The sequence below is a fragment of the Chaetodon auriga genome, chromosome 6, assembly GCF_051107435.1.
Source record: "Chaetodon auriga isolate fChaAug3 chromosome 6, fChaAug3.hap1, whole genome shotgun sequence".
Taxonomy (NCBI): Eukaryota; Metazoa; Chordata; class Actinopteri; order Chaetodontiformes; family Chaetodontidae; genus Chaetodon; species Chaetodon auriga.
In genome coordinates, this window is record NC_135079.1 from 10,089,023 (window position 1) to 10,104,709 (window position 15,687).

The following is a 15,687-nucleotide window of genomic DNA, read 5'->3' on the forward strand; positions in this document are numbered from 1 at the left end:
CAGACAAGTTTGAAATGACATCACTACATTTTCTTTCTTTCTTTCTTTCTTTTTTTTTCAGTTTTCAGGCGAAAGGCTCAAAGAGATTCAAGCCTTTGTAGAAAGTTTCAAACTTGAGATTTCAGTCAGCTGGTGCAGGTGGTGTCAGCACTGTGATCACGAATTATGAAAATCAAACAGGGAATACAAACAAGCAAAAATATACGGCGTTTGAGAGCTGTCTGCTGCAGAAAGCCTTGAATCATCTGGATCAAGAAGAGTCTTTGTATGACACCATGCAGTCATCCACATTACCAATAAACTCTGACAAGCAATCATTTATTGAAACAATTAGTCAAACAAAGCTCAGGCTCTTTAAGGCTGACTTTCATATCACAGTGAAATCAATAATTATCAATTAACAAACTCAAATCTGTTATGTACATGAGCATTGGATCCTCAGAACCAAAAACCACTACCAAAAACCAAACTAATTATATGATTCATTCCTGCATGACCAACATGCATTTTCAGCTTGCATGAACAAGTATTGTGCTGCTGATGAGTTCTGACAGACAAAGGCATTCATCAAACAGAAAACAGTATCGTAAAGCTATGGTTATTTGAAGTCATGTAAAGGAAATTATACAGTTAATGGGCTAGAACATGCAAAAATGTCACTCATTTCCCAAGAACTCTTTCCGCTACAGCCTCATGGCAGACTAAACAGAGTCCGCATTTACATCCAATTCAGTAGTGTTCACATTTCACATTTGACAAATTACCATGAGAACTCTTGACAGATATGCAGAAAGCCCCTAAGCCCCAAAAATACTAATCAGGGACCTCAGAAAAGTAAATGATACCACACAGAAATCACAGCAAAATGTCATATATAACTTTCATTATTCCACGAAAACTATTGGCTGCAAAATACCATGAAGTGCAACAAAGCTGAAATTATACTGGATATATATTTGTGATTTTTCACCAATTTCAGCTTTTTACTTTACTGGCATAATTCACAGAAGGCTTATGGGCTCACACAGTCATTTTAATGATTAAATACTGAATCTTTTTTAGACACACTAAGGAAGTTAGCACTGACTGCATAACCACCGAGTTGTTTAGAACACAGTTAAGCACAGATAGAAAAATAATCACTGTGTACAAAACTATATTTGTGAAATGTATTAAATGAATTTAAATGTAAGGAATGCACACATGGTAGTTTGCATGTTAATGGTTAAGTATGGTCCCAAAGACAGACTCATACAACATGTTTAGTAGCACAACTGATTAATACCATGGAAAAAAAACACATTTTCACAGACTGTATCCTTCAGTTTTTAAGCTGGAGGCCAACAGTTAAATTCCTAAAATGAAGAGAAACTACAGATATAATAACTGACTTCCACCAATACACAATCCGAAACAGAGCCTGTGTACTCTGCTTGGTAAATACTACCAACACAACATTCATAATGAATAGTAGACAGTGATTACAGCTGAAGAGTCGGGTATCACTCCAATATCCTGCAACAAACTGAATACACTTTGAAAGAGCATGGCTAACTTCAATTAGGCTGCAGACTCAGGTAAAATCTGAGGCTTATTAAGTGCACGTGGGGGGTTGCAAATCAAAGAATCTTCTGCAGACTTTTGTTCAAGGCTTTTATGAAAATCTCATTGCTGACTGGATACTGGGGTTGATGAAAGCAGCAACATCTTCGATTCAGTGTGTCACCAAAAGAACCAAAAGATTGACCTATAATCAGCTAAACGCTACATATACCTGCAGAGTTGAGTGTTAATTCTCAGTGTTTACGAGCGACTCTTTCTCATTACAGAGTCGTTTTATTCCATGATAAACCTAAACCTAGACATTTAAATACTCAGGACAACTCGATCAAACTGTCCAGACCATAAATATCCAATATAAGTGTCTACTCCTTTAAGAGAATGGTGGAAAAAGAAGTTTAGGGAATATAACCATTAACTTGCAAACTGACGATGAGGTTTCATTTCATTCCAAGATGAAAGAGTTTTCTGAACGGTCCTGGTCCTCCCCACAGGCCCCTGACATAAGAAAAACAGAGAAAATGTGATGAAAAGTGTGGTACAAGTCCTTACTACCAACTATGAACATGTTGTTAATTAACTGAATACATACTTTAGAAGACCATGCCAATAGAGATGAGGCATCAGATCAGCTTTCATGTGGTACATGAGTCGTCTTTCTTTGGCTTGGTTGATGGGGAATGTTTCCAGTGGTTGTCCATTGAAGTCAAACTCTGCCAGAATCACTGTGTTGTAGCTTGTAACCAACGGACATGAAGTGTAACCATCATACTGCAAACAAGGACATTACTGATCAAGTTATTTGCATATCTTTCAACAGAGGAACTACGAACAGAGAATTATAACCAAAAAATGAATCATAGCTGATGTTTATGTGCCACTGACCATCTTGTCTGGCTTCTCATTTCTCAGGACTTTGCTGATGGTTCTGTTCAAGATACCGGACTGTGCAGCTGTGAATGAGAGAGCCAATGGTGACATTTTTCAATAAATGTGAAAATTGTCTTCTTACGAATCAAGAACACTAATGCCATGTCCCAAATCCACACTACAGTAATTCTGTACAGTGTGTACTGCATACTGTCACTGCAAATTACACATCCCAAACAGAAGAGTGGTGAGCAGTTCCTTTATGCATTGCATTGTGGGAGAATAGTATCCATCAACAGCACACTAACAAATTGACCGTAACCTGCTTAGAATTAGTATGCAGTATGGATTCGGGACACACTGTAAAGGCTTACAGACATACCAGTGGCCCCATGTGGCTGTATAGTAGAAAACAGTGGAAAGGAAAACTGAATCTACCTTATGCATAATAAACTGGCCCTCAAAACATGTTCCAAAAATTGAAACAGCCCTTGATAGGAAAGAGGTTACCCACCCCGGGCTAAATGTTAACGTGCTCAAGCTGGAATGTTAAAACACAACATGAGCTTTAAGCTAAAAATGGAATTGAGATTGACAATAAAATTTTTTGACAAATGACATTTTTGACTTGCTGGATTAAATAAATACATAAGGTCACCAAAATGATTAAAATTCATGCTGTGTGGATCATGAATATTCGTGCCACATGTTACAGCTATGCACTCAATAATTGTTGAGATATTAAGTTGACCTAAGGACAGACAGATGGATGGATTGACACTGCCGACCCTACAGCTACTGCAAAAACACCAACATCCATGGCAGCGGGGAAAAAAAAACAAAAAAAAACAACTTTGTGCATGTTAACCTTTCCAAGAACTTGCATGCATAAAATGAATGTAAACATGATGAGTGTGATAAGGCTTGACTCTTAACTGAGCCAGACTGCAGCTGTGCAGGAAGTGATAAGCGCTGGTTTATAAGGTTGCCAAGAAATTCCCATAATTTAATTTACAGTTAAACAGGAAATGACACAGAGACTATTTTTATGTCAAGTTCAAAATTCTTTGTCAAATGTAAAAGTACAATCAAGATTAAACAAAAAAGTTCAACCGTTATCCTGACACAATCCATCAGATATGACCGAGTAGTGTAACTAACTTACTAACTTACAGGTTGCATTGGGTGTGGTATATGGTTTTACAGGCTTGTGTCAATCCGTTATTGTGCAATACACTTACGGAGGCAAGTGCCTTTCAGTTAACAAAAAGGAACAGGCACAGTATAGCACAGTATGAACTGTATGCAGCAACACAGTGCTTTCCAGTGTTGTGCTCATGCAATGTTCAAACCAATGACACAATTAGAAGAGCGTCATCAGAAGAGTGCAGATCTCTGCGACGCATGTCTGAGGGCATGTGGGTGAGGAACAGGAAGTGCAGGGCAGGCTGTGTCCAGCATGTACTGTATGCATGAGAATTGCGTGAGGCTATCAAGGTATAACCACAGTAGACAAGCTATACTGTATGAGGAAAACCTCAGACATAATTTCCACATAATGACAACCACCACTCCATCAAGGTACACAAAAGGGCCATAAAACAAAACAATAGATATTTCAGAAATGGTGAATTACAGCAACCATGAAAGGCCTTTGAGCACACACTTATAAATGTGCACAAAAAAATATTTGGCCGCCGGGTCCAGCGGTACATAATAATCACTTACCGACGGCAGCAGCAGTTTTGGCTGTGGGGACGCTGGTACAGTCTCCAATCCCAAACACATTTGGATACCTCTTATGTTGGAGGTTTTCTTTGTTGACATCCAACCAGCCAGCCTCATCTGCCAGTGGACTGCCTTTAATCACTAAACTGGGTCCCATTGGTGGCGTGACATGAAGCATTTCATACTGATAAATAAAAACAGCGAAGTGTCAGTTATTCACTGGAGTCTTTTTTTAGAATTTGTATATATTCAGACACAATGGGAGAAAAATGTACTGCGGCACAACAAGCACTTTTTAAAGATGTACCTCAATCACTTTGGTTTCGCCTGGTTTGTCAAGATTTTCAAACACAGCTTCTTGCTTGTCTGCCCGCACTTCAATCAGATTTTGCCTCAGGTTCACTTGTAAGTCACGGTGTTTCACAATGTCCCACAATGAGTCAGCATATTTCTTGATCCCAAAGAGTACAGGAAGTGATGTGTTGTATATTACATTGGCCTTTGCCCTTTTTCCTGTCTGGACAGAAACATAAAAATATTTTGATGTCATTTTTTATAAAAACACACTTGCCAGTTTCACAATGTGCAGCATTGTCATTACATTCTGAAATGTAAGTACCTTTCTGAGAAAGGCATCTGATAGGTACATGATCTTCTGTGGAGCTCCGGCACATTTCACAGGAGTATTTGGGAACGTGAACACAGCGTTGCCCTCTTTGAAGTTCTGCAGTGCTTTCCACGTTTTCTCCACAGTTTGGACTGAGTAGTTTGACCCAATATTTGGATGTTCAAATCCTTCTGGCAATCCTTTGATCTACATATAACAAGAGTTTCCAGGAATGTACGTGAATTTATATACAAGAACTTTACTTGATATACCCCTTTTCCACCAACTCAGCTCTGGTTCCTGAACGTCTTGCGTGCAGGGTTCTGGGAGCCTTGGTGTTATCTAGTGAACCACCCTGCATTTCCACCAGTTTTGACTGGTTGACTTGACTTGGTTTTGACAACCATTGTAATCAAGGATGCGTCATAAATGGAGAGTTTTGCACAATGCAAGAAAAGAGTAGTATCAAGATGGCAGATTGCACTGATGACCTGCGAGCTTTTGTTATGTCATTATAGATATTTGTTTTCATCCAAAAAAGAAAAATACATGGGCCAACTATTAATGATAAGACGACACAGAAGACAATAACTTGCCAAACAAATAGCCTTCTCTGTCCTCTCTTTCCAACCTGTGGAATATGACACGTCCATTGATGTCATCAGAGTTTGCACTTCAGGTCAAGGTCAAGGTTCTGAACTGGTTTAGTTTTGATCTAAATGCTCCACATGGTTCAAAAGGAGGCGGGTGAACCAAAATGGAACCTGTTCCATGTTGGTGGAAAAGGGCACGCAGAGGTAGAGTTGAATGAAGAAAGCCTTACTTCACCTTCTCATAATGGAGTTGTAAACCAAGAGCCACGATCAAATACTCATAGGAGATCTGTAAAGTGAAAGAAAGTCTAAGTGGGGATAGATGCACATATATCATCGATCATTTCAAAATTATCTGCTTCATATGAAAACTATGCCAAACCAGTAGATGACATATTATTAAGCAATTTTGCAACTTGAAGATACACACTGTCAGATAACAGTTTCCTACAGTCAACATACTTCAGTCCCATCGTCTGTGCGGACAGTATTAGTGTCTGGGTTTATTTCCTGAACTTTAGATTTCACCCACTTCACTCCAGACGGGATAACACTGGCGGTGGAACGACCTGATGAGGCTACAGTTTTTGCGCCAGCACCGACCAGGGTCCATATTGGCTGATAGTAGTGCATCTGAGAAAAACAGAACATCTGTTAAGGCACCAGCTTTAGGTGACACTGGGATATACTGTTATCTTTCCGAGGGATCAAAACATAAAAATGCCAACATGACTTCAAAGTTTTCATCATTTGTAGTTTGTATTGCGTCCCAGTGATTCACAAACAGCAGTGTGGCCAATAACAATCAGACTCTGCTGGATCCTTGCCTCACTGGGCTCCACGACGGCCACATTCTCAGCTCCCATCATCCTCTTCATTCGTGCGCTCATTGCAATGCCCCCACTTCCTCCTCCGAGGACAAGCATTTTGTAATGCTGTTTGGCAGAGGCACGGCTGCTCGTGTGGAGATGAGAGATAGCCATTCCTGTGGGGTGGCACTGCCTCAGACGACGCAGTGCAGCCATTCTGTGTCTGAACCACGAGGACAAGTCAACAATTCAGTGATACTGGCTGAGACAACATGCACTTCCCATTTTACTGCTCCACATTTACAATCTGATTATTACATGGATAATAGATGGAGAAAGTATCTACTGTTACAGTAATGATCAAAGTGAGGTTTCAGGGTCAGATCACCTCTCTGAGTAGGTTTTAAACACCTTTAATTATCAAATACTTAGTGTTCTGACTGACATGAACCAATAAGAACAAGAAGATCAAGAAGATCGTGAATTTGTGGTTTCACCATCCAAAGCTCCTGAAACAACTGTTACAAATGGACTAACCCAGATATACTGACCTGGACTATATGCAGGAGCAAATTCATAACACTGTCTTAAGATAACTTCTCTTGACAAGTTGTAAAGTAAAAGTTATCATAATAACGGGACCTGCTGTGACTTCAATGCTGGATCCTGACTTTGACAGAACGTTAATGTCTCTTCAGTCTGTGTCCTACTTCGACAGACGAAATGTTACAGCCGAAGCACAACTGACACGTAAACTACTGATAACGTTATAGCTGGGTTACTTTCATTTGAGGTGTTCACGTCGTCTCCTGTCAAACCTAACTAGAGCTGAGCCGCTGCTGCTGCATGCTGCGTAATGAACTGATTTGGCCTCCATAACAATCATTCGTGTAACGTTACATGCGCAGACCTGACAAAATGATACTCAGCTACAGTTTCACACTGTAACGTCGAACAGAGCCGTGTTAAAAGCGTTACTTACCTTGACAAGTTGAGGTTATCCACCCGGTTTAGTTTAACAATATCCTTACAAGAAGCAGAACACTTCCGTCCGGTCTACTTCCTCCCGGGAAACAAGGTGGTAGTCACACAACCTGAGTGGAGGGTTAACTCGATGTGAACCTGTCGTTGGCGTCCTTTGAGGGACAAACTGAACTGTTATCGAATTCGAGTTGTACTCTTCAACGTTCGTCCCGCCTCCTCTGTCGTTCGACCAATCACAATTGAGCCTTATTACCCGAACCGTTCTGGAATATTTTGGAAAACATGTTTACAAAATGAAGTCTTATTAACTCCGCTTTGAACGTTTTACTGTAAACATAAACTTAACATAAACTTCATTCAGGGAGCTAAATTTTATGAAACGACGAGGCTAAGTTCAATTATTTTCGCCAGGACATAAAGGATGTTGTTTTTGTGCTAGTAGGCCGTCGAAAAGAGATAACTCTACTTCTCAGTGTCAAATTTGTATGTGCTCTAAAGGCACGATGGGTGGGCGGTTTTGTAGATATTAATTCGGCTCAGTCTGCAGCCCTGTGGGACAGCACGTAGGCCAGTTGTCCTGGAATATACTGGAAAACATGTTTAGAAAATAAACTCAAACTTGTAGTTGACCTCCTTTGTCTTGGCCCTTAGCTAACGGCAGTGATGAAACAGACTCCCACTGTAAGGGGTGACTGGAAATGATATTTTCTCATAAGATAAAAAAATGTGTAAGTAGCAACTGCTTTGATATCTTAATTAGTGCATATTAAACCCATTCAATATCTAGGAAACTGTACATAAGATACAACACCATCATCATCAGCACTTTGCTTGACTGTATTCATCAAGATGGTATTGTGAACAAATGATGCAGCAATGAAGTGAAGATGATGAAGTTCTCCGCCGATACCGTCTTGTTCATATATAAAAAGGTTTACTAAAACAAGTAAAGCATCTCAGACAGCATGCTATGTCTGGGTGGTTTCAGCCAATTGAATCAACATACACCCCAGCACCTCTTCACATGAGTTATATAGGGGAGCTGTGCTTATTCTACAAACAAAGAGCATATGCTAAAGGGTACAAGGATACCTAATATGGTCATGACATCTCAACTGCAAGTTAAAGGTTAAAGGTTACATCTGGAATAGAAATTCCCTACGGAAGAGCAGATACTACAATGGTCATACTGGTTCAGATTATTATTATTACTTTAACAGTGTCCTGATCATTTTCTATCAATAGGTCTGCAATGTGAAACAAAGAAATTAACTGGTGTTTACATTTCTCCACACATCGTGCAGCATTATTGGAGTATGAGTCGCTGTGCCATAAAGAAATAAAGTCATGTCCTTTGGAGCAGTTTAATCCCACTGTTACGAGAACATCAGGTTTTTTTTTATTCCTTTACCGGCTCAGCCTGACTCTCTGCACACCAGTTTATGAGCTGCACGGTAAAGAAACACTAGCTGTGTTTTGAGAAGAAAATGTAAAAGTTGTATTGTAAAGGATGCTGAAAGAAAAGGCATGATTGAGATTAGACTGAAAATATAGATGTATGAATTTACAATGTACCCCTGAGGAAAAGATAACAGTTAGTGGTAGTTTCATGTTTTGAAATATCTTTTATTTCACATATGCAGTACCCGCCCACAGACAGAGAACCAGATGTGTGACCATTAAAACAAAAACACAAGCTGAGATTTACTTCTATCCAGCCCGCATTATCTGGTTTACCATAGAGGTGTAATCTGACAGACTGGGCAGCTGAACAAGAGGGCAATTCAGTTTACAGCTGTTGTCGGTATCGCCTGGTATAATTATGACTAGAGTCTTTATGTCTGCTTTATTGAGGCACTGATAATGGTGTGGCTGCAGGATGCACAAACTGCCCAACCTTATCACATTACATTTATATTATTCAAGGCTCCATGAAGGAAATTAAGAGAGACTGGTCAAGTTGTGAGTGACTGCAAAGAAACAAAATCACTGGTTATCAACAAGCAGTCCGTGTAAATTTAATTTGATTCAACATCCGAAATCCATAAAATAAAAAGCTTTGTAAATGCTAACTAAATCATACAGCAACATTAATATAACAATGTGAAGTAAATTGAGCTGACAGATGGATTTTAGACTTTTAAGACAAAGATGAAGCTGATAGAGATTAATTTACACAATAATATAAATAAAAAGAAAAAACAAACAGACAAACGACTCATTTCCTACCCACAGATTGTGTCATCCAGACAGGTGAATCACCTTGTAATCCATTAAAGTAATAAAAAAATGGGTAAGAAAAGTTTGTGACGCTGGCGAAACAGGTCAGAATGAACTGATGAGCCACAAACGCTGCCTCCCTCATGTCTGTCTGAAATGTTATGAGAGTGTACCCGAGGGCTGTAAGTTACTGTAGGTGGCATCTTGTCATTGTTTCCCACAGTGAATCAGCACATCTGGACTCCACACAACACTGACAGTCTGGTGTTGCGCTGACCTTTGTCCATTTCCCCATCCCAAATGTAGGATTCAATAAGCGGCTGGCAGGGATCAATTTATGGACAAGTGCAAATCACAGTATGGTTCAGGGTAGACTGTGAATATTGGATGATTCCACTGGCATGAACATTTCCTCTTTAAGGTCTCTTTGGGGGTTCATGGTGCTGTTGAATTTTATTGCATACCAAAGTTTTCTTAAGAGATTTCTAATTTTCTGTACACCCCTTTTGTTTGTTTGTTTGTTTGTTTATGTTAGTTTTCACTTGGTGTACCTACTAAACTGGCAACTGAGTATTTGTGCTCTCCTTATGTTCCATGTTCAATTATAGTGATAAATTCTTTATTAATAATTTATAGCAATTAAGACTATGCTATACAATGTGCCATTCAAGCTTCTATCACTGTCAGCCAACAGCAGTGATCTTTCATTTATAAACAGTCAGCAGTAATACAGGCAATACAAAATACTTGCATCAGCTCTTTGCCATCTTCCAATTCAAATTCAACCTGCATTGTTTCTGTTGAGACTTTGTGCGGGCTCTGACTTCACCCCCTGACACTATACTTTAATAACAAAGCAGCGAGGTGAGACAGCGCATTCTGCTTCAGTGGATTACAGAAAAGCCTTAAACTAAATCACAGTGGTACAAAGAAATGTAAAAGTTCCTCCAAAGGGACGTCTCACTGCTGTTTTAAAATGAGCTGCAGATTCATGATACCTGGATGAACCTGGATCTCATTTGTAACACAAAGGGATCTCACATCACAGAGCTCAAACAAATGAAATATTTGAATGTGTTGATGCAAGATTGTACCTGTGTAGATCTCTTTAGCACAACGGAGATCAGAAATAATTACTGCCACACGACTGTATTGCCTTTTTCCGACTGAAGAGGGAGCTGTGTACCAGCCATTTTTGACCTTCATGGAGTTATACTTGTAAGGTGACCATAACAGCATGTCACAGAGGTAAATGAGGAGGGTACGCAAATGTACAATGAATGAAGCTTTCTCTTAGTCTGCTCAAGAAACTCAATGTCAGTCAATTACTCAATGTCATTAAGGGACGGTTTAACAAGGTATTTAATTATTGACAACAGCTTGATCAAACTCATTAGTCATGATGTCCAGGTGATAAATATCCTATATATATGTCTATCCCTTTAAGGGAATGGGCTACTTCTTTCTACTGACTTCACCTAAAAGTATAGGCAATGTAACCATTAGCTTGGAAACTGATGATGAGGTTTCATTTCATTCCAAGATGAAAGACTTTCCTGAGTGGTTCTGGTCCTCCCCACAGGCCCCTGATGTGAGAAAAATAAAGAGCATTCATGAAAAGTGTGCTATGATTCCTTACTACCAACTTTTAACATGTTAACGAAATAAATACATACTTTAGAAGACCATGCCAGTAGAGATGAGGCATCAGATCAGCTTTCATGTGGTACATGAGTCGTCTTTCTTTGGCTTGGTTGATGGGAAATGTCTCCAGTGGTTGTCCATTGAAGTCAAACTCTGCCAGAATCACTGTGTTGTAGCTTGTAACCAACGGACATGAGGTGTAACCATCATACTGTAAACATGGAGATTACTGATCAAGTCATTTGCATATCTTTCAACAGAGGTACTATGAACAGAGAATTATAACCAAAAAATGAATCATAGCTGATGTTTATGTGCCACTGACCATCTTGTCTGGCTTCTCATTTCTCAGGACTTTGCTGATGGTTCTGTTCAAGATACCAGACTGTGCAGCTGTGAATGAGAGAGCCAATGGTGACATTTTTCAATAAATGTGAAAATCGTCCTTAGGAATCAAGAACACTAATGCCATGTCCCAAATCCACACTACAGTAATTCTGTACAGTGTGTACTGCATACTGTCACTGCGATTAAACTTCACAAACAGAGGAACTGTATTTGTTCTTCCAGGACATTTGTGAAAGTGTTTCACCACCATCCACTATTTCTTTTCATTTTTCCTGTGGTGAGCAGTTCCTTTATGCATTGCATTGTTGGAGAATAGTATCCATCAAATGCACACTCATAAATTGACTGCATTTAGCGTGCATGCTGCCTGCTGTGAGTGTACTTACCCAAAAACCTGCTTAGAAGTAGTATGCAGTGTGGATTTGGGACACACTGTAAAGGCTTATGGACACGCTAGTGGCCCCATGGTGCTGTAGTGCTAAGTCCTCTTCCCATGAATCTGATCAAACACATGGACGGGTTGAGGTAAACTGGACTGGTTAGTCTAACTGTATAAGAGGTGGTATGGAAGAGTCAGAGGAACGGATGGAGGTGTCGAGACAAGGCTGCATGTCGAGATGGTTGGTAGTAGAGGATAGTGGCCGTAAACCCTGTGCAGTGTAAAAGGTCGGCGGTAGGAATGTGGATTCTGAGACTTTGTCTACGAATGGAAATGGATAAGCTGAGTGGAGTGATGTGGTGAGCAAGGAGGTCTGAAGTGAGGGACAAAGGTTTTGATGTAGAGCGTGGGTCTGCCTTACAGAGACCTGTGATTGACGTGCTGATGTGAAAGCGAGACTAGGAGTTGAGGATAGCCGCAGGTAGCTTTGTGATGGCAGCCATGAACTGATATACTGATACAATCTGTCAGATACGATTGAGTCATGTCCCTAATTTACAGGCTTCAGTGAATGTGCTATATGGGTGTATAGGCTTATGTAAATACATTATTGTGCAATACACGTAGTGATAACAGCACAGAAAGAACAAACTGTTAACACGGAATAGTGCAGTATGAACTGTATGCAGAAACAGAGTGCTTTCCATGTTGTGCTGATGCAGTGTTCAAACTAATGACTCAACTGGCACATGTGTCAGGGAGCAGTTGGGTGGAGAACAGGAAGTGCAGGGCTTGCTGTGTGTCTAGCACGTATTGTATGCATGAGAACTGAATGATAACATGCAGGTGACACTATCAAGGTGGAACCAGAGTAGGCAAGCCAGACAGTGTGGAGACACACTTCAGACATAATTTGCACATAATGACAACAAAAGAATCGACCATGGCACACAATGGTGGTATAAAACATAGTCAATAAAATAGGTTTTTCAGAAATTGTGAATCACAGCAACCACCAGAGGCCCTTGAGCACACACTTATAAATGTGCACAAAAAATATTAGGCTGCTGGGTCCAGTAGTATGCAAGATTAGCTGCAACACACACACACACAACCAAACACATGACCCCCTCCAGGCTATTAGCGCCTCAAGAATCACTTACCGACAGCAGCGGCTGTTCTGGCTGTGGGCAGATTGGTACAGTCTCCAATCCCAAACACATTTGGATACCTCTTATGTTGGAGGTTGTCTTTGTTGACATCCAACCAGCCAGCCTCATCTGCCAGTGGACTGCCTTGAATCACTGAACTGGGTCCCATTGGTGGTGCGACATGAAGCATTTCATACTGATAAATAAAAACAGCGAAGTGTCAGTTATTCACTGGAGTCTTTTTTTATCATTTGTATATATTTAGACACAAAGGGAGAAAAATGTAGAGCGTAAGGTTGTTCAAACACACACGACAGGCAAAAGAAGCACTTTTTAAAGATGTACCTCAATCACTTTGGTTTCGCCTGGTTTGTCAAGATTTTCAAACACAGCTTCTTGCTTGTCTGGACGCACTTCAATCAGATTTTGCCTCAGGTTCACTTGTAAGTCACGCTGTTTTACAATGTCCCACAACGAGTCAGCATATTTCCTTATCGGAAACAGCACAGGAAGCGATGTGTTGTATATTACATTGGCCTTTGCCCTTTTCCCTGTCTGGACAGAAACAAAAAAATACCTTGATGTAATTTTCATGAAACCACAATTGATAGTTTCAAATCATTACATGCTGAAATGGAAGTACCTTTCTGAGATAGGCATCTGATAGGTACATGATCTTCTGTGGAGCTCCTGGACATTTCACAGGAGTATTTGGGAACGTGAACACAGCGTTGCCCTCTTTGAAGTTCTGCAGAGCTCTCCACGTTTTCTCCACAGTTTGGACTGAGTAGTTTGACCCAATATTTGGATGTTCCAATCCTTCTGGCAATCCTTTGATCTACATATAACAAGAGTTTCCAGGAATATACATGAAATTATATAGCAGAACATTACTTGATATACCCCTTGTCCACCAAATTGGCTGTTGTTCTTGAACAGGTTCTGGTCAGGGTTCAAAAGGAGGTGGGTGAACCGGAATGTAACAGGTTCCATGTTGGTGGAAAAGGGGACACAGAGGTAGAGTTGAATGAAGAAAGCTTTACTTCACCTTCTCATAATGGAGTTGTAAACCAAGAGCCACGATCAAATACTCATAGGAGATCTGTAAAGTGAAAGAAAGTCTAAGTGGGGACAGTTGCATATAGATCATCCCATCATTTCAAAATAATCAGCTTCATATAAAAACTACAACTACATGCAAAACCAGTAGATGACATATTATTAAGCAATTTTACAACTTGAAGATACACACTGTCAGATAACAGTTTCCTACAGCAAACATACTTCAGTCCCATCGTCTGTGCGGACAGTATTAGTGTCTGGGTTTATTTCCTGAACTTTAGATTTCACCCACTTCACTCCAGACGGGATAACACTCGCGGTGGAACGACCTGATGAAGCTACAGTTTTTGCGCCAGCACCGACCAGGGTCCATATTGGCTGATAGTAGTGCATCTGAGAAAAACAGAACATCTGTTAAGGCACCAGCTTTAGGTGACACAGGGATATACTGTTATCTTTCTGAGGGACCAAAACATAAAAATGCCAACATGATTTCAAAGTTTTCATCATTTGTAGTTTGTATTGCGTCCTGGTGATTCACAAAGAGCAGTGTGGCCAATAACAATCAGACTCTGCTGGATCCTTGCCTCACTGGGCTCCACGACGGCCACATTCTCAGCTCCCATCATCCTCTTCATTCGTGCGCTCATTGTAATGCCCCCACTTCCTCCTCCGAGGACAAGCATTTTGTAATGCTGTTTGGCAGAGGCACGGCTGCTCGTGTGGAGATGAGAGATAGCCATTCCTGTGGGGTGGCACTGCCTCAGAAGACGCAGTGCAGCCATTCTGTGTCTGAACCACGAGGACAAGTCAACAATTCAGTGATACTGGCTGAGACAACATGCACTTCCCATTTTACTGCTCCACATTTACAATCTGATTATTACATGGATAATAGATGGAGAAAGTATCTACTGTTACAGTAATGATCAAAGTGAGGTTTCAGGGTCAGATCACCTCTCTGAGTAGGTTTTAAACACCTTTCATTATTAAATATTTAGTATTCTGACTGACATGAACCAATGAGAGCAAGAAGATAATGAATTTGTGGTTTCTGCACCCAAAACTCCTGAAAGAACTGTTACAAAGGGACTAACCCAGATATGAACTGACAAAATACGCACAAAAGTGAATATTTGCAGGAGCAACACTTTTTTCAAGATAACTTTTCTTGACAAGTTGTAAAGTAAAAGTTATCATAATAACGGGACCTGCTGTGACTTCAATGCTGGATCCTGACTTTGACAGAACGTTAACGTCTCTTCAGTCTGTGTCCTACTTCGACAGACGAACCGTTACAGCCGAAGCACAACTAACACGTTAACTACTGATAACGTTATAGCTGGGTTACTTTCATTTGAGGTGTTCACGTCGTCTTCTGTCAAACCTAACCTGAGCTAAGCCGTTGATGCTGCACTGGTTTAGCCTCCACAACAATCATTCCTGTACCGTTACATGCGCAGACCTGACAACATGTTATTGCGCGAGAGTCGCCCTCTATACCGTTGAATAGAGTTGTATTAAAAGTGCTACTTGCCTTGACAAGTTGACGTTACCCACCCGTTTTATTCATACAAAATCCTTAACTGGCACAAGATAATTTGGCCTGTTCTACTTTCAAACAAGGCAGAACGAGCTCTACCTGAGAGAAACGTTGGCTTTAGGTGAACCTGCGGTTGCCGCCCCTCGGGGGACAATCAGAGCTCTTATCGAATACGAGTTGTACTCTTGA

At 40.4% G+C, this 15,687-nt stretch overlaps 2 protein-coding genes across 2 annotated transcripts; both read right to left on the bottom strand.

The window, feature by feature from the left end:
- Window positions 1–302: 302 nt before the first annotated feature.
- On the bottom strand, window positions 303–7,350 carry sqor (sulfide quinone oxidoreductase). Its single transcript, XM_076733207.1, has 10 exons — window positions 7,150–7,350; window positions 6,186–6,390; window positions 5,821–5,991; window positions 5,594–5,647; window positions 4,778–4,972; window positions 4,466–4,675; window positions 4,159–4,342; window positions 2,446–2,513; window positions 2,153–2,331; window positions 303–2,058 (listed from the first exon to the last, which is right to left on the bottom strand). Exons 2-10 carry the CDS (start codon window positions 6,381–6,383, stop codon window positions 2,001–2,003), a joined length of 1,317 nt encoding a protein of 438 aa, XP_076589322.1. The 5' UTR covers window positions 6,384–6,390; window positions 7,150–7,350; the 3' UTR covers window positions 303–2,000.
- Window positions 7,351–8,740: 1,390 nt separating this feature from the next.
- Window positions 8,741–15,633, bottom strand: LOC143322198 (sulfide:quinone oxidoreductase, mitochondrial-like). The gene is made up of 10 exons (XM_076733209.1): window positions 15,493–15,633; window positions 14,543–14,747; window positions 14,178–14,348; window positions 13,942–13,995; window positions 13,537–13,731; window positions 13,239–13,448; window positions 12,906–13,089; window positions 11,341–11,408; window positions 11,048–11,226; window positions 8,741–10,957 (listed from the first exon to the last, which is right to left on the bottom strand). The coding sequence occupies exons 2-10, from the start codon at window positions 14,738–14,740 to the stop codon at window positions 10,900–10,902; spliced, it is 1,317 nt and encodes a 438-aa protein (XP_076589324.1). The 5' UTR covers window positions 14,741–14,747; window positions 15,493–15,633; the 3' UTR covers window positions 8,741–10,899.
- Window positions 15,634–15,687: the final 54 nt, after the last annotated feature.

Excerpts from the sequence above, each read along its gene's own strand:
- LOC143322198 (XM_076733209.1), bottom strand. The coding sequence starts at position 14,740 with ATGGCTGCACTGCGTCTTCTGAGGCAGTGCCACCCCACAGGAATGGCT. Across the intron at positions 13,732-13,941 it reads TACAACTCCATTATGAGAAG|ATCAAAGGATTGCCAGAAGG; the intron begins GTGAAGTAAAGC and ends TGTTATATGTAG. Across the intron at positions 10,958-11,047 it reads TACTGGCATGGTCTTCTAAA|GGGCCTGTGGGGAGGACCAG; the intron begins GTATGTATTTAT and ends TTCTCACATCAG.
- sqor (XM_076733207.1), bottom strand. The coding sequence starts at position 6,383 with ATGGCTGCACTGCGTCGTCTGAGGCAGTGCCACCCCACAGGAATGGCT. Across the intron at positions 5,648-5,820 it reads GCACAGACGATGGGACTGAA|ATCTCCTATGAGTATTTGAT; the intron begins GTATGTTGACTG and ends TTCACTTTACAG. Across the intron at positions 4,973-5,593 it reads TACAACTCCATTATGAGAAG|ATCAAAGGATTGCCAGAAGG; the intron begins GTGAAGTAAGGC and ends TGTTATATGTAG.